General features: G+C 36.4%; 1 protein-coding gene across 1 annotated transcript in view; it reads left to right on the top strand.

Annotated features, from left to right (window-relative positions):
- Positions 1 to 5491: 5491 nt before the first annotated feature.
- The window catches only part of PIAS1 (protein inhibitor of activated STAT 1), an 83851-nt gene continuing 71949 nt past the window's right edge, over positions 5492 to 17393 (top strand). The window contains exon 1 of the mRNA XM_077781141.1: positions 5492 to 5939. Coding sequence (XP_077637267.1) covers positions 5498 to 5939 — 442 coding nt within the window. The 5' untranslated portion in view covers positions 5492 to 5497. The remainder of the gene's footprint in view (positions 5940 to 17393) is intronic.

Below are 17393 nucleotides of genomic sequence, written 5' to 3'. Positions count from 1 at the left end.
AGTGATCCTCTGTCATTTGAGGAGAACAAAGCAGATAGCAAAAAAGAACCCAGAGGGTACAGAGACCATGCACACAGCAGAAGAAAACAACAACAATGTCAAATATCCAATTTGTTTATATTGTCAGAGAGAAAACAAGATACTACATTCATGAAAACTAAAAACAAACGTAGGGGAAAAAGAAAAGAAAAAAGGCATGCAACAGAGCAGAGCTCATGGGAATGAAAATTTTAATAGGAGTGTCAGAAGATCCAGTTGAGGAAACCTCTCAGGAAATAGAGCTAAATGCAAGAAATGTAAAATGCAGGAGAAAAAAGAAAATAAGGACAAATTAGAGAATTGGTCTAGGAAGACTGGTACCTAAATAATAGGTATACAAGAAAGAGACTACAAAAAAGACTAAGAAAACCTCCCAGAATGGAAGGACGTGTCTATCTAAATTTAAAATACTCAGCAATTACGAGTTCATACAATTAGAGCAAAAACAAAAACCCCACCAAAAAAACCGAACCCAACTCCAAGACAATGTAAACATGACACGGCAAAGCATGTAGAAAGAAGCTTCTATAAGCTTCCTGAGGGGGATATACAGGTGACTTTGAAGGATTAGAGATCAAGATGATGCCAGGCTTCTTAACAGCAACGCTCAAGCCAGAAGATAATGAGGAGAGGCTGTTAAATTCTGACAGGACCTGCTTTCCTGTCTAGAATTCTATACTGAGTCAGACTCAATGATTAATTATGGGTAAATGAAGATATTTTTGGACAATGCAAAGAATAAAAAACTGTAGCTTCCAGTTCCTTTTTGGAAGCTAATGGAGGAAATACTCTACTAAAAAAAGAAAACGAAGAGGAAAAAGTGAGATCAAGGAAATGGGATCCAATATGGAAGGGAGACAAGGGAAATTCCCAAGATATGTTGAAGGGAAATTCTGTGACCATAGTTGTGTACCAGGTCAGGAGAGTAAGCAGGCCAAGTTGGAACCTGACGCAGGGCTACAGAAAGTGTATTTTTAAGAAGGAAATTAAAACAGATTTACCTGATACATTTGAATACGATGCTAGGAAAGTTCTACTTTTAGCGGTTTGCAAATGAATTAGCAGTAATTACACAGAAAACTAACCAAATGCAAAAATGGTGCAGTTATTAACTAAGGAACGCCAAGGCCATGCAAAAAAGGAAGAGTAATCATGATGTACTTTGGCTCAGCTGTGAATATTATTTACACCCATAGTGTAATGTAAACAACAGTTGATTCAACCAAAAATTATGATGGGAACTTGGGGATAGAGATGTCACAGAGCTAAACCATTATTGTTTATAATAAGTCAATTTTTTTTTCTTGAAGGAAAAAATTTAAGAGCACCTAAACCTGTTGTATAGAATATAGTGAAAAATGCCAGAAGAAATAGCCAAAAAGCCTTGAAAGAGGGTGCTTCAGGGATGTGAAAAATAGGAGTGGACGAAGGGACATCTGTTTTCTTGTTGCACTATTTGACTTTTTAAACTGTGTGTATATGTGTATTTAATTAAAAAATTAATTTTTTAAAATTTAAAAATGAAAAAAGNACCCACGAACCGCGAGATCATGACCTAAGCGAAAGTTGGACGCTTAACCGACTAAGCCACCCAGGCGCTCCTAAAAGTTTAGTTATTTTAGAGAGAGGGCAAGCAGGGGAGGGGCAGAGAGAGAGGGAGACACAGAATCTGAAGCAGGCTCTGGACTCTGAGCTGTCAACAAAGAGCCTGATGTGGGGCTCGAACTCACAAACCTCAAGATCATGACCTGACCTGAAGTAGGACACTTGACTGACTGAGCCACCCAGGCACCCCAAAAATTAATTTTAAAAAGGTGTTCCTCACAGAATGCTTTCTGTTGGAGAGTATGTACATTTCTCAGGCATTCTGAATTCCCCAGGGTTCTGACAATTTTATCATTTGGGGAGGTGGTGTCCGCAGAATGCCATTTGAGGAGGTAAACATTTCTAGTAGTAGCAGTGGTTGCTGTTATCCTTAGTTATAAATATTCATTGTGTTGTAGTGCTAACAAATGGAGATTCTTAAACACATGACAGATTAAAATATATTGCATTTCAACATCTCAGATGTAAGTGTTTAGTTTTCCTCTGTGTTGTCAACACTTTACATTGTGAATTGACTGCTCCATGCTTCTCTGAAGCTTTTCGGTTGAGTGATGCTTCAGATGTTTGTGTTTCTTGCCCCTTTTATTTAATTTTTAAAAACTCTGCATGCTGGGGCACCTGGGCGGCTCAGTCAGTTAAGTGTCTGACTTCAGCTCAGGTCATGGTCTTGCGGTTTGTGAGTTTGAGCCCCATGTTGGGCTCTGTGCTGACAACTCAGAGCCTGGAGCCTGCTTCCAATTCTCTTTCTCTCTCTCTCTCTCTCTCTCTCTCTGCTCCTCTCCCAACTAGTGCACTCTCTCTCTCTCAAAAATAAATATTAAGAAAAACCCTGTATGCCTATTCACAGTCCTTAACAGTATGCAGCAGCTGTTCTAATAATAGCAATGGAAGCACATCTTTCATTAAACTTGATTTTAAGGTGCAGTGGTTAATTTGAATCCAGATGCTTTCTTTTCTTACCTGAACCACCATTCTTTTAAACCAAACATTGATGCTTGAAATGGAGATTAGATGTTAAATCATTTAGTCTTTTAAAAGGTTTTTCTCTTTCCTGATTGAAAAGCGTGTGGTTTGTTTCCTCTAAAATATGGTATTGTAGTGTAAGAGCAGGGTATTTGGAGTAGTTGTATAATGTATTTAGCAATTTTCTTGACCTGCCTAGGTCTCAGTTTTCTTTTTTCTTTTTCTTTTCTTTTCTTTCTTTTTTAATGTTTATTTACTTATTTTGAGAGAGTCGGGGAGGGTCATAGAGAGAGGGAGAGAGAGAATCCCAAGCAGGCTCGGCACTCTCAGCACAGATCCTGAGGCCAGGCTTGAACCCACGAAACATGAGATCATGACCTGAGCTGACACCAAGAGTCAGACATTTACCAACTGAACCATGCAGTCGCCCCACAGTTTTAAGTTTGTAAAATAAGGACAAATACCTCATAATTGTGATGATTATTACACAAACCATAAAAACAAAAAAAAAATTATACTTCTGTCATCAGCCTTTTTTAATTTGGACTGTCAAGCAAGAGATTTTATTTTATGCGAATTGTCAATATGTTCTTCCATATAAATAAACTGATAGTACATCTGTGGTGCCTTTAAATCCTTATACCCAAAGAGTAAAGACAAAAACAGCCCTCAGTGAAAACTTTGTGATTGTCACTGAATTTCAGGTCTGTTTGTGTTTGACCTAGGAGAATGGATTTGAAGTTGAAAGACATTTTCTCTTCCTAAAATTTTTACTACTGTTTCTGTAAAATGAGGTGTACATTTGACTAATGCCAACCTAAATTTATTTTTAACTGCTCATCTTTGAAGCCTAATTTCTGCTATTTCTCTAAAAGCAGAAGTTTACTTATTAATATAGTGCTTTTTGGTTGAAGTCCCAGTTCCTTTTAAAATAAGTCATAAAAATCATTAAAACTATTTTGTACTCTGGACATTTTGGATAGTAGAAATTGATATCTTGCTGACGTTATACTTAGTAATTATTTAAATTCTGATCATATCTAAAAAAGAGGAACATTTATAGGATTTGGGGTAGAATTTGTTTTTAAGGTCTGTAGTATTTCTTTGCATGCCTTATATAGAATATGAGAGTTTGGGAGTTTATTTGCATTAATATTATAGTTATATGTATAACTTATTATTGTAGATCCCACTCCTACTCTTTCTTTTGGTGTGACTTTCTTGTTTATTTTGTTCTTTCTTTCATTCATTCATTCATTCATTCATTCGTTGCCCAGGCATTTGATGAGTTTCTACTGTTGTCAGGCCCAGGTGACATTGGCTTCTGCCCTGGAGGACCTCAAACTGGTCATGGAACCAGTTTGTACAAATAGAAAATTATAACAGAGCAAGGCAAGTGGTCATAAAAATATGAAAAATGGCCAATAAAAGTAGTGAGAAAAGAATCACTAATAATATTGCCAGGCCTAATGGACCCTGGCTGACAAAAGCTAGGATTTGAAGAAACAGTATTTTTCAGGCCAGAGAAGTAGGGGAAGGACTCATATATGTTTGATTACCATCTATATTGCATTTAAAGGTCTTGATAATGTTTCTCACTGTTTGACTTTTTACTTAATTATTTTGCACTCTCTAAACAGCTTCCAGAGGCTTGGCTGGGATAGAGTGTCCTCTCAGAGTGGCAGTGAATTAGGAAAGGCAGGTTATCTTTTGTGTATTGGTGTTGGGTATGGGGTGAGGGGATAAACAGTTGGGGAAAATAGCCAGTGATAAGCTTACTTGTGTCTTCCCCCCAACACCTCCCTGTCAGTGGTAAAGTCAGGATTTTGCTGTTAATACTATATGGTCTTGGGCAAGCCATTTCTTCTTCTCTGGATTCCTTTTTTTTTTTTTCCCCCCACTTTAGAACGAGAGGTTTGGTATAAATGGGCATTTCCTGTTGGTGGTCTTCTAGTAATTGGAGAAAAAGAAGAAATACTGACCAAACTATTTTGGAAACCAAGGGTTAAACAATGTTATGTAGATTTCTTTATTATAGCCTTACACATTATGGCATGTGGATTGAATTCCTAGACTTCTTAGCCTGGCCTTGCCAGTGGTGTGAGGCAATATTACGTTTCCAGCTCTGTCCTTTTCCCAGTGGATTAGTGGAAAGAGCAAGGGCTTAGAATCATACATATCTGGGTTTGACTCCTGACTGCTACTTAGTGGCTATATGGCCTTAGGTAAGTTATTTAACCTTTTTTAACTACATTGTTTCCTCATGTGTAAAGCAGGAAGGGGATAACACCTTGTGGAGATGATAAAAATTTAGTGACAACCCATATGAAAATACCAAATATATCTGGTAAATAATTGGTCAGAAAGGGTATATAGTTTTTAAGTCGTACACATTCCAAGGTCTACATAGAAGGTAATGCCTGATAGTATGTTATTTATACCCTGCTGCTTGCATCTGGTGTTGGAGGTGGACTGTTTGTGTTTCATATTTAGTTATATATTTTTCCCCCAAGAAAATAAATGTTCTTGAGGGCTCATCATTATATTTTGCCATCCACATAGCACTCAGCACTCTCCTGGAGACTCAGTAAGTACTTGATGAATAGCTGACAGTTGCATCAACACAGTGGACTGAGGTGAGATGTGGTTCTACCTGGTGTATACTTCGTCTTACATCTTTCATAACCCTGGGTAGAAGTTAGTAAATTAATAAGTATTAATTTAAAATTTTTTTGATTACTTATTTTTAGTTTGAAGTAACTAGAATTGACTGTAAATGAGCTGGCCTTTACAAGCCATAAGGAGAAAGCATTATAATAAAGTATTGTTTAATATTGTAAATTATACTATTGGAACACTAACATTCACATTTTGTTTTGTCTCGAAGCAAATGGTTATGAGCCTTAGAGTTTCTGAACTCCAAGTACTGTTGGGCTACGCTGGGAGAAACAAGCACGGACGCAAACACGAACTTCTCACAAAAGCCCTGCATTTGCTCAAGGCTGGCTGCAGTCCTGCTGTACAAATGAAAATTAAAGAACTCTACAGGCGGAGGTTCCCCCAGAAAATCATGACGCCCGCGGACTTGTCCATCCCCAGTGTCCATTCAAGTCCTATGCCAGCAACTTTGTCTCCATCTACCATTCCACAGCTCACTTATGATGGTCACCCTGCATCCTCACCGTTACTCCCTGTTTCTCTTCTGGGACCTAAACATGAACTGGAACTCCCACATCTTACGTCAGCTCTTCACCCAGTCCATCCGGATATAAAACTTCAGAAATTACCGTTTTATGATTTACTGGATGAACTGATAAAACCCACCAGTCTAGGTAAGTTTATTTTGTAATGGTTATTTGGTTACTTGGGACAGAGGTGGGGAGATACATTTTCATTTTAGACTGTTAATTTGACCTAGTTTATTTTTATTTATTTATTTTTTTTTAAAGGCCAGTTGTTTTTTTTTAATGTTTTATTTATTTCTAGGAGAGAGAGAGAGAGAGACAGCGTGAGCAGGGGAGGGTCAGAGAGAGGGAGTCACAGACTGAAACAGGCTCCAGGCTCTGAGCTGGCAGTCAGCACAGAGCCCGATGCGGGGCTCGAACCCACGAACCGCGAGATCATGACCTAAGCGAAAGTCGGACGTTTAACCGACTAAGCCACCCAGGCGCCCCTGACCCAGTTTATTATTCATCATGATATTTTCCTTTGGTAGTACCATTCAGATTACAATAAGGATCTTTCAGTTTTAGCAGACAGACACTTTCAGGCAAGGAAAGAAAGTATAGGCAAGTTTCCAGGGATGGTTCTTGACAGTTTCCAAGAATATAAACTTTAAAGTGTAATATTTTAGATTGTTGATTAATACTTTACAATAACCCTTACAAATTAAAAAATTAAAACCTAATAATTACTACCAGCCTCTAAATTCAGCTCTTAATTTTCAGGGTTGATGACATCTAAAACAAGTGACTGACTAGTTTTGATTATTTAAATGAGTAAATGGTTTTAATTACTATAAAAGGAGATTTGAGCTTTGATGTGTAGTATTTCATTTTCAACTGACTTTTTCAAGTGGACATGTGTGCTTTGCAGGTGCGCACATGATCCTGCTTTTATAATATGAATACTTGAAATTTTATTTACTGTGTTTTACCATCATTTGATTAATGTCTAGCCTTTTAATAGAATTCAGTGTATTAGTCAATTTGTAATTTTAATTGCTCCAATACTACCTTACTTTTTTTTAATGTAGAATAAAACTGACTCTTACTTAATGTAGATTTAGTGTAGAATAAAACTGTGATCTCTGATACCTTTGTCATTATATTTAAAATATCAGATGTTCAGGTGCTGGTTTATTGTTATAAATTAGTGGTTGACAAGCTGTGACCAGCAAGACAAATCCAGCCTGCGACCTGTTTTTTGTGGCTCTAATAAGCTAACAGTGGTGTGTGTGTGTGTGTGTGTGAGATTCTCAAAGGCTTGTAAAAAACAAAAACAAAAACAAAGAATAGTACGCAACAGAGACCATGTTTGTCTGCAAAACCTAAAATATTTACTGTCTGACCTTTACAGAAAAAGTCTGCTGACCCCTGTTACAAATCATTAAACATTTCAATTGGGGGACTGGTTAGTATTGAATTTTGAGACCATACTGAAATCCATTGAATTGGGAAATGTTTGTTTTTAATTATATTTAGCAGAATTTATCTGCATAAATTCAGGTTATATAGGAGTCATTTTCAAACAACATGCATTTTATATCACATTATTTTTTAAAAATAGCTATTGTAAGGCTATCTAACACTTTCAAGAACATACTGCATGCTTATAAAACCTATACATGCTCATTATAAAAAATGAAAGTGCCAGAGTCCCTTCTTCATTAGTAGTTTGCGTATGCATATATAAACAAATTACATTTCTTGTTTATCAAGAAGGAATCCTATTATACATTGTACTCTGTGACTTGCTTTTTCCCCCCTAATATAGACATTTCTCCTTGTCTGTCTTGTTTCACATTTTTAGTTGAAATATACACGGAGACACACAGACACAATACGTGAGCCTGTACAGACACACACACACACACACACACACACACATTCTAGCTCATTTCTTATTAAAAAACCATATACTATTCCATGATTTAAATGAGTCCTCTATTAAAAGACAAATTTTTCAGTTTTTTTGCTGCCAAAAACTGTGCTGCATTGAACATCATCTGAAATTTAAAAGAAAAAACTGTTGGTGGCTTTGATTTGATTTGATTCCCAGTTCCCAAATTCTCGTCTGGTCTTAATTACTGTATCTTGCTGTTTTTATTTTCAGTAATATACATTTCAACCAATGTGAATAGATGTTATTTACATATGTATCTAAAATTTGTTATAAAGAGTAGAAATGCAAACTGGACACATTATACTGGATAATAGTTTAAATCAATTAAATCAATTAAATTAGAATTGAGAGAATTAAGTTAATTATTTTTATTTTCCTGAAGTACTTTGCTTGAATATATTTCTTAAGTATTAGTTTCTAATTGTCCACACTGATGGCTTTTTCATGCCTTTTTAGCTTCTTAAATGTCATAATTTACATTTTGTATCTTACTGCTCTAGTACTTTATGACACTTTTATCCGTATGAACTTTTCAATGTACCTGATTTTCCTCTAAATAATATTAGAAACAGATAGTTTATAAGACACTATGTTCTTAAGAGCTGCAGTTTTCAATGTCTTTCTGTAGTGCTTTCCCCCCAATAACTGTTTTTAAAGAATAGGCAGTAAATTTTAAATAATTTTTCCTTCTTTACTCTTTATACGAAAACTTATAGACTGTTTCAGTGGGGGTGTCTTGTGTGATAATTTCAAAACAATTCCATAGAAATTTTCCCATCTTGATAACCAATAAGTAAACCCTTGCATTTATAAAATTGACTAGACTGAAATACTAAAGTATTTCCCATGCGACTTATTAATTGGGCTTTTTTTGTATTGTCATTTCTCATTATTTGTACATTCTATATTTGTGAATGTCTACTATCTCAAATTTATTTGTAATTCCAAAATCATAAAATAATTTCATGGTCACTTTAGACATGTGTAGAGTGGTTAAAAAAAAAAATTGAATCTTATGACTCGTACTTTCCCACCTGTGGTTGAATAAGGTGACTCTCGAGGCCTTCATGTTTTCAGCTTTCATACTTTGAATGTCCTCTTCTCTGCTCTATTTAGTGCTGTGGTTTTTGCATTTTTGTGCTTTTTGTTGGTGATTTCAGTTTTTTTTTTTTTTAATGTTTTATTTATTTCTAGGAGAGAGAGAGAGAGACAGCGTGAGCAGGGGAGGATCAGAGAGAGAGGGAGTCACAGAGTGAAACAGGCTCCAGGCTCTGAGCTGGCAGTCAGCACAGAGCCTGACGTGGGGCTCGAACCCACGAACCACGAGATCATGACCTAAGCGAAAGTCGGACGCTTAACCGACTAAGCCACCCAGGCGCCCCTGTGATTTCAGTTTTAAATTGTCTCCCAACTATAGTGCTGAAGCTCTGTCTAGTGTTCCTGAATGCAAGAAGGCTGTGATATGCCTTGTGGAGAAAAAAAAAAATATATGCATTCAGTTTTGTTCAAGCATGAGTTAGTGCTGTTGGCTGTGAAGTCAATGTTAATCACCAATGTATATTAAATAAGGTGTCCTTAAACAGAAACACAACCTAAAACAAGGTTATATAGTGATCAGTTGATGAAAATGTGATCAGAGGCTTGCAGGAACTTAGTTCTTTGTATTCCCTAGGAGCAGTGGTTCCGTATTCACTAATTCATTGTTTGTGGTAACTCTATAGAACAATTACTGCAAGTAATAAAAATTGATTTTATATTTAAAGTATAATTTAATTTGAATACTCGTTTTTATTGAATAAATCCATTGTTTATGGTGTACACACAAAATGAATAGGTGTTATAGAGTTGCTTGGTGGTGTATAAATAGATTTCTAATTTCTCATTGCTATCACAGAATTAAAATAAAAGCCATTATTTTTGTTATGCATAAAAATAATCTCACCAGAAAATAATTTGTGGAGATTTATTGATTCAGTAAATATTCGAGGGAGGGAATGCTCAGTGAATCTGAAAAAGATTGATTAAAAAAGATTCTGAGTAATTTGTAGAGTTTAGGATGAATGTATTTGAAAGCTTTATTTTGTAAAAAAAAAAAAAAAATAGAATAGAAGAGGGGCACCTGGGTGGTTCAGGCAGTTGAGCTTCCAGCTCTTAATTTCAGCTCAGGTCATGAACCCATGGTTCGTGGGATTGAGCCCCATATTGGGCTCTAGGCTGACAACGTGGAGCCTGCTTCGGATTCTTTCTCTCTTTGCCCCTCCTCAGCTTGAACTCTCTGGCTTGCTCTCAAAATAAATAAATATGGGGTGCCTGGGTGGCTCAGTCGGTTAAGTATCCAACTTTGGCTCAGGTCATGATCTCGTGTTTGGTGAATTTGAGCCCTGCATTGGGCTCTGTGCTGGTGGTGCAGAGACTGCTTAGGATTCTGTCTTCTTCTCTTTCTCTGCCCCTTTCCTACTTACATTCTCTCTGTCTCAAATAAATAAACAAATAATTAATAAACATAAACAAATAAATAAATTTAAGGGGAAAACCTTCAAAAAAATTTAACAGCCCCAAAAACAGAATAAAAGAAAAGAATCTAGAGATTCTTCAATGTTGTTAAAAACTGTTTCTTCATTAAATGAAGTAATCACACAGAATTTAGTTCTTCTCTTCTCTTCTCTTCTCTTCTCTTCTCTTCCTCTTCCTCTTCCTCTTCCTCTTCCTCTTCCTCTTCCTCTTCTCGTACATTCCATGCCTAGTGTGGAGCCCAACACAGGGCTTGACTTCATGTGACCCTGAGATCAAGAATCAGATGCTTAACCAACTGAGCCACCCATGTGCCTCACAGAATTCAGTTTTCTCAAGGAATCTTTTTGCCAGTAGGTCATTTGTTTTGAATCTAGAAAAACAGTGTTTTCTGAAAAGTTAGATGGCTCTGGTGTTCTCTTTGTTTCTAAACATATACACATTTAAAATCATAGGCTTATAAGAGTTTAGTTTTTACCTGTAGCCAGCCAGTTCATAGTAATTATCACTTGAGTCCACAGTGTGATAAGTAAATTTAATTTTTCATTTTTCCCCTTCCTTTTGGCCTTAGCCCTTAGATTTAAACAGATTTTAATCTGTTTTAAACCTGTTTTAAAACTTGAATGGTTTTCTGTATGGTTTATGTTTCTAGCTAAAATCACAACAATAGTTTTGGTATCCCCAATTTTATTAGATGATTGTTATCCATTCTTAAACTCATTTTGTTATTATTTAACAATGAGGAATTTTATTCAGTTTGGATCCACACATTAAAGAGAAATTCTTTTCATTGTCCATAGTTAACTAGAAGAATTGGGAGATGAAGTAAAGATGGTTGATTTATTATTTTTGCATATCATATTAAAATCTTGTGTGTTCTATGAGGCCTATTTTACATGCTTTTTTTTTTAATTTTTTTTTTTATAGTTTATTTACTTTTGAGACAGAGAGAGACAGAGGATGAGTGGGGGAGGGCCAGAGAGAGAGGGAGACACAGAATCTGAAGCAGGCTCCAGCCTCTGAGCGGTCAGCACAGAGCCCGATGCGGGGCTTGAACCCACGAACTGCGAGATCATGACCTGAACTGAAGTCAGACACTTAACCGACTGAGCCACCCAGGCGCCCCTTTACATGCTTTTTAAAACCTTTTTCATTAATCTTTTTTCCTATATATATCTATTCCTTCCTCCATCCAGAATTGATTTCACTTTCTTTCATGTTCTTGTAACATTTTGTTGTTAGTTTCTCAAAACGGTAAGGGTTCTGCTGTATTCATCTGTATATTCTTATAATAGCTATCTATGACTGTTACATGATAGTTCACTAAACATTTATTAGCTCTCCAGTTTACTTAAATACATTAGATAGAGCCTTTTACTTCACTCTGATTCAATGAATTTTAATTATTTTACCATCCAGATACAACTGAGGCATACCACAGTATCATAAACAGTGGCTTATGAGAACGATGGGAAATAGAGTAGGGAGAAAAGAGGTGTCCCACTCTGATCTCTTGTGGTTAATTGATGATTTGGATATTTAATATACCCTATACATTTCCCTTCCCAATTATAAAAGATATAACATGTTTAATGGAGAATCCATAGATACCACTTACTTTAGAGAGAAATTTAAAAATATTTCTATTGTGTTCTGGCCAGTTGTTGTCTTGTATGTGTTTGTGTTTCTTTCTTTTTTTTTTTTTAGAGTTTATTTTATTTTATTTTATTTATTTTTTTTTTTTATTTTATTTCTAGGATAGAGAGAGACAGCGTGAACAGGGGAGGGTCAGAGAGAGAGGGAGACACAGACTCCGAAACAGGCTCCAGGCTCTGAGCCGGCAGTCAGCACAGAGCCCGATGCGGGGCTCGAACCCACGAACCGCGAGATCATGACCTAAGCGAAAGTCAGACGCTTAACCGACTAAGCCACCCAGGCGCCCCAGAGTTTATTTTTTTGAGAGAGACAGATGGAAAAAGTGAAAGCTGGGGAGGGGCAGAGAGAAAGGGTAATAGGGGATCCCAAGCAGGCTCCATAGTGTCAGTGCAGAACCCAGTGCGGGGCTCAAACTTATGAACCAAACCACGAGATCATGATCTGAGCCCAAATCAAGAGTTGGACACTTACCGAACTGAGCCACCCAGGTGCCCCCTTTCTTTCTTTCTAAGTTTTATTTTTTTTAATTTAATTTAATTTTTATTTATNAGACACTGAAATAGGCTCCAGGCTCTGAGCTGGCAGTCAGCACAGAGCCTGATGCAGGGCTCGAACCCACGAACCGTGAGATCATGACCTCACGATTAAGCGAAAGTCGGACGCTTAATCAACTAAGCCACCCAGGTGCCCCTTTTTAAGTTTTATTTATTTAAGTAATCTATGGGTCTTAAACTCATTACCCCAACATCAAAAGTCACACGTTCTTACAACTTAGCCAGACAAGGCACCCCTTGTTTGTGTTAATTTCTGATTTTCTTTTAATGAAGAGGAAGAACAAATACTGACTTAACCCAGCATGTTCTTAGCTGCATATATTATTGATTAATATAAATAAATGGGCACAGAAAATTTTAATCTTTATAGTATATGGAACACCATGTGTTAGAAGTGTACAGTACTTTGTTTGAAATATCTTATTTGTATAGAGTGCCTCCATTGTGTTGCTCAGCTATGAAATATACACAATTATAAAAGTCAGAAGGACAAATAATTTTGTATTAAAATATCTTGTTATGTTCATTCAGAGGCAAGATATTTTCCCTCAATTCTTTAATATTAACTGTTTAGAGTGTTGTTGTTTATGTTTTTGTATGTTTATGTATGTGTTTTTAAAAAAACACAAAATATTTTTACAGTCTTTGAAAGAGTATTTGATTTGATTCAGACATGAATAAACATCCATTAATACTTAGATTTTTGTTTGTTGGTGATTTAGTTATTTCTCTTTTCCTTGACTCAGGTAAATTTTCAAAGAGAAGCTATGTTTTTTAAAATGATGCCTTTACCTATTTTTAATAGTTTTAATTCAGAGGCTAACATAGAGAACAAACAGCTTTGCATTCATTTGAAGTACTCATGTAAACATTTGTTATCTCAAGTTGTGCTTTATATCAAATTTAAGCCAAATTATATCTTAAGGTTTTTTTTTATGTTTATTTATTCTTAGAGAGAGAGGGAGAGAGAGTGGTGGAAGAGGGGCAGAGAGAGGGAGAGACATAGAATCCCAGGCAGGCTCCAGGGCTGTCAGTGCAGAGCCAAATGTGGGGCTTGAACTGGCAAGCAGTGAGATCATGCATGACCTGAGCCGAAGTCGGATGCTTAACTGACTGAGCCATCCAGGTGCTCCTAAATTGTATCTTCTCAAGAGATGTCTTCCTTCCTGACATGGTGCTTGAACTCATGAACTGTGTGATCATGATCTGTGCCAAAGTCAGACACTCAACCGACTGAGCCACCCAGGCGCCCCACTCATTGCGTTTTTTTTTTTAAGCAACTTAGCTTTTGTTGGGTCTTTGCAGAGCATTTGACTTAAGTTTTTATAAAAACAGCAACTCTTTCTTTCTTCACTTAAATTTCATCATTTTTATAATATTTAAGATTTGTAACTGCAAGTGCAGTAGCAGATAAACAGGTTTGAGAATAAACCCCTCTGGCTCTGGAGCACTTCTGCACTGGAGAGAGGTCTGTTGGTACAGCAGGATGCGGAGAAGCTTTGGAGCAGAGCAGTGGGGAGCAGGTCAGCTAAGAGGAGTTTCTGTTGCAACCATTCTGAAAATATTTAACTCTCCAAAGACCACGAAATTAGAAGTTTATTTGTTCTCTTGCCTCAGAATAATTTAAGTGGTTTCTTCTTTGGAGGAACAGCATAGATCATAATTTTTATGGTTGAGGTGTTTTGTTGTTTGTTTTTAAGGAAACCTACTTTTATCTCCCTGCCACGTCTTTGGGAGGCTTTGATGGGAGGAGGTTTAGGACAAATAGGGAGGTAATAAGTGAATGTGGTTTTTTTTTATCATACAGTTTTATATCTGTAGTCTTTCTTTAGAATTCATTACACTTTGATTCTTTTCTGATTGAGGGCAGTGACCATAAAGAACAAGGACAAAATGAAACAATTTCACAGGCATTTTCTCTTAAATCTGCTTCTTTTAAAAAATTGGAAATTGTCTGTGAAGATGGTCTCCTCTTAGTCCTCCTCAGTTCTTAAAAGTGTAACATTTTTTAGAAAACATTCAGATGCTACAGATGGAAATATCTGGAACACTAAGACATTGTGTCATTCTTCAGTTTGTGATTAAACGAGTCACTTGTTTATGTTTTATTTTTCTTTTTTTTTTAATTAAGATTTAATTTTTAAGTAATGTTTGCACTCAGTGGGCTTGAACTTAATACCCTGACATCAAGAGTCACATATTCTACCGACTAAGCCAGCCTGGCTCCCCTATCTTTCTCTTTTAAATCTTGGAAGGTGGCTTCTATTTAAGTTTTAATGTTTGTTAATCTTTTCCATTGAACACCATTAATATCTGTTATCTGGGTTCTATTTATTTGGATTTTCCTGAGCTTTGTCACACCTAGTTCTAACTTGATGTGAGACAATATACTGATACTTCCTAGGGAAAACTGACAACCTAGGTGTACCAGGTTTATAGTCTCAGTATTTTAGAAAGCTAGGTTGATCTCTTTCCTTTTTAAAGCAGAACACTTCCTATATAGAAAATTATAATTATTTTAGGCTTGGGAAGATGTATGAATAATTTATAGAAAAGGTTTGAATTTTATATATGTGTATGTAGTATGTGTGTACAAATTTGGGCTTTGCCTTAGAAAGGCAGCAGATGCTTCTGCACTTCTAAATAGTTAAAATGATCCATCTTGTTTTGTGCAACATGGGTAAGGTTTCTGCTATATCTTAATAACGTTGGTTACCAGTGTTTTCTGCCAAGGGCTCCTCTAGCATTGGATTAGATTTCACAGTTCCCTTCTCTTCTCATTTTTTTATAATTGAGTTTGCCTTCCTCCACATGCCTGATAGCCACTGCCTAGAGATCAGGTGATACAAATTCAAGGACGCAGGCTCTGATAAGTATTGGAAAGGGCATTCAGAGGTTTTGTGAGTCACTCTTTTCTGCTTTTAGAAAATTTGCCTTCTAACAATTCAGTACAAGCTGTGCTCTTCTGTACTTGAATTTTGGGAAGTCAGAGCACCAATTTTTTCTGTAGGTGGGGTTTGTTTTTCCTAGAAACTTTTCTTCCTAATTTGGCAGCACTGGTTTCTGATTTCAGAATAAAATCTAAGATTTACCTTCTAACTCTATATTCCTTTGTAGATAATTTAATATTTTGATTATTGTTTTTATAGTGGCCCAGAAGCCCAAAGGCATCTAATGTGTTTTTAATTAATGGGTATCTGTGTTCTCAAGGGTCGTCTTGGGAACTAAGAATGATAGGCTTTTTTAGGTTGGAAAGGAATCTTGGCAATCAGAATCAGTAAATCAGAATCAGTAAAGAAACCCTCTGTGTAATTGTAAATATGAAATTAAAAATCTTAAATTGTGACATTAATGAGCCAGCCATTTTGGTTCAGAAGCAAGTTAAGTACAGTTTAACAAGGAAATGAACAGATAAGATTTTGCTGGGATGGAATTTAAAGATCAAACATGTAGTGTATATAGTGTTTGAAATGCAGCGTTTTAGATTTCTCAGTGGGTTCTACACTACTTCGGCCCAGTCTCCCCAGCATAAATTGAGGTCTATATGAGTTGCCTCAGCCAGCTAGAGGACCTGGGTCTGGTAGTCATGGGCCAGGTAGGATGGTGCAACAAAGGGAGAACCCAATTTTGACCATCAGTTTCTTTCCTTTTTTTATTATCTTATTAAGTAAAAAAAAATTTTAACGTTTACTTATTTTTGAGAGACAGAGTGCGTGAACAAGGGAGGGGCACAGAGAGAGGGAGGCACAGAATCTGAAGCAGGCTCCAGGCTCAGAGCTGTCAGCCCAGAGTGGGTCAAGGGGCTCAAACCCACTAACTGTGAGATTGTGACTTGAGCCAAAGTCAGACGCTTAACGGACTGAGCCACTTAGGTACCTACCCCTCTTTTCTTTTTTTAAAAGAAATGTTGTTGATAGATATCTGGATGACTGGGAGATAGTTTGCAGCTATTCCCTTTCTTGAGCCATCCTACTTTAAGTGTGGGCACTAGTTGCAGATAGATGAACTCAGTAGTTGTGAGCAGAGATTAGTTCTAATTCTTTGGTGCTACTGCTCCTAAATTTATTAAAGCTAAAATGTAAATAAGCTTTAGATGTGCCAAATATGAGGATATTGCAGTTCAAAAGAAGCTGGATGTTGAATGTAGTTGAGAATTAAATCACTTTAAGGTAGGTAAAAATATCAAGGCTGAATTATTTCTACATGTAACTACAGAGATGTAGTTCCTACAATTTTGTTTCACAGTTTATTTTAGAGCTATGTTTCTGACTATTTTATTTCTGCTCATAAATTTTGTTTTAATTAAAAAATTGTTTTTAATGTTTATTCATTTTTTGAGAGACAGAGCATGAGAAAGGGAGGGGTGGAGAGCGAGGGAGACACAGAATCCAAAGTCCGAGCTGTCAGCACAGAGCCCAATTCAAGGCTTGAAGCCACCAACTGTGAGATCATGACCTGGGCCAAAGNCGAGATCATGACCCAAGTGAAAGTCGGACGCTTAACCGACTAAGCCACCCAGGCGCCCCAAGGCACCCCTTATTTTAATTTTAAAATTAAAGATCTTAATAGATAAGATGGATCAGAAGGGAAACCACTTGTGTATAATGTAAATATTCATAACATTTTATGCTTTTCACCACCTCCCCACATAAACTTTAAATGTATACTTAGCAATTTATGTTTATATACAATTTAGGAAATGACAAAGAAAATGATGGATAAAGTTGATTACATAATAATGTTAAACCTGTGTGCATCATGGTTTTTTCTTTTTAAAAGCTTAAAAGTAAATACCAAATAGAAAATATTTCAAACATAAGACTAAAGGAAGGAACTCAAAAATCAATATGGGGGAGGCTACGAAGACTCTCTTAGGTAAAATATATGAATAGGTAAGTTATACAAGGGAAAATACAGCTAGGAGACATGAAAAGATTTTTA

This window comes from Crocuta crocuta, unplaced genomic scaffold (assembly GCF_008692635.1).
Source record: "Crocuta crocuta isolate KB4526 unplaced genomic scaffold, BGI_CrCroc_1.0 scaffold130, whole genome shotgun sequence".
Taxonomy (NCBI): domain Eukaryota; kingdom Metazoa; phylum Chordata; class Mammalia; order Carnivora; family Hyaenidae; genus Crocuta; species Crocuta crocuta.
This window is presented reverse-complemented; position numbering and strand designations above follow the sequence as displayed.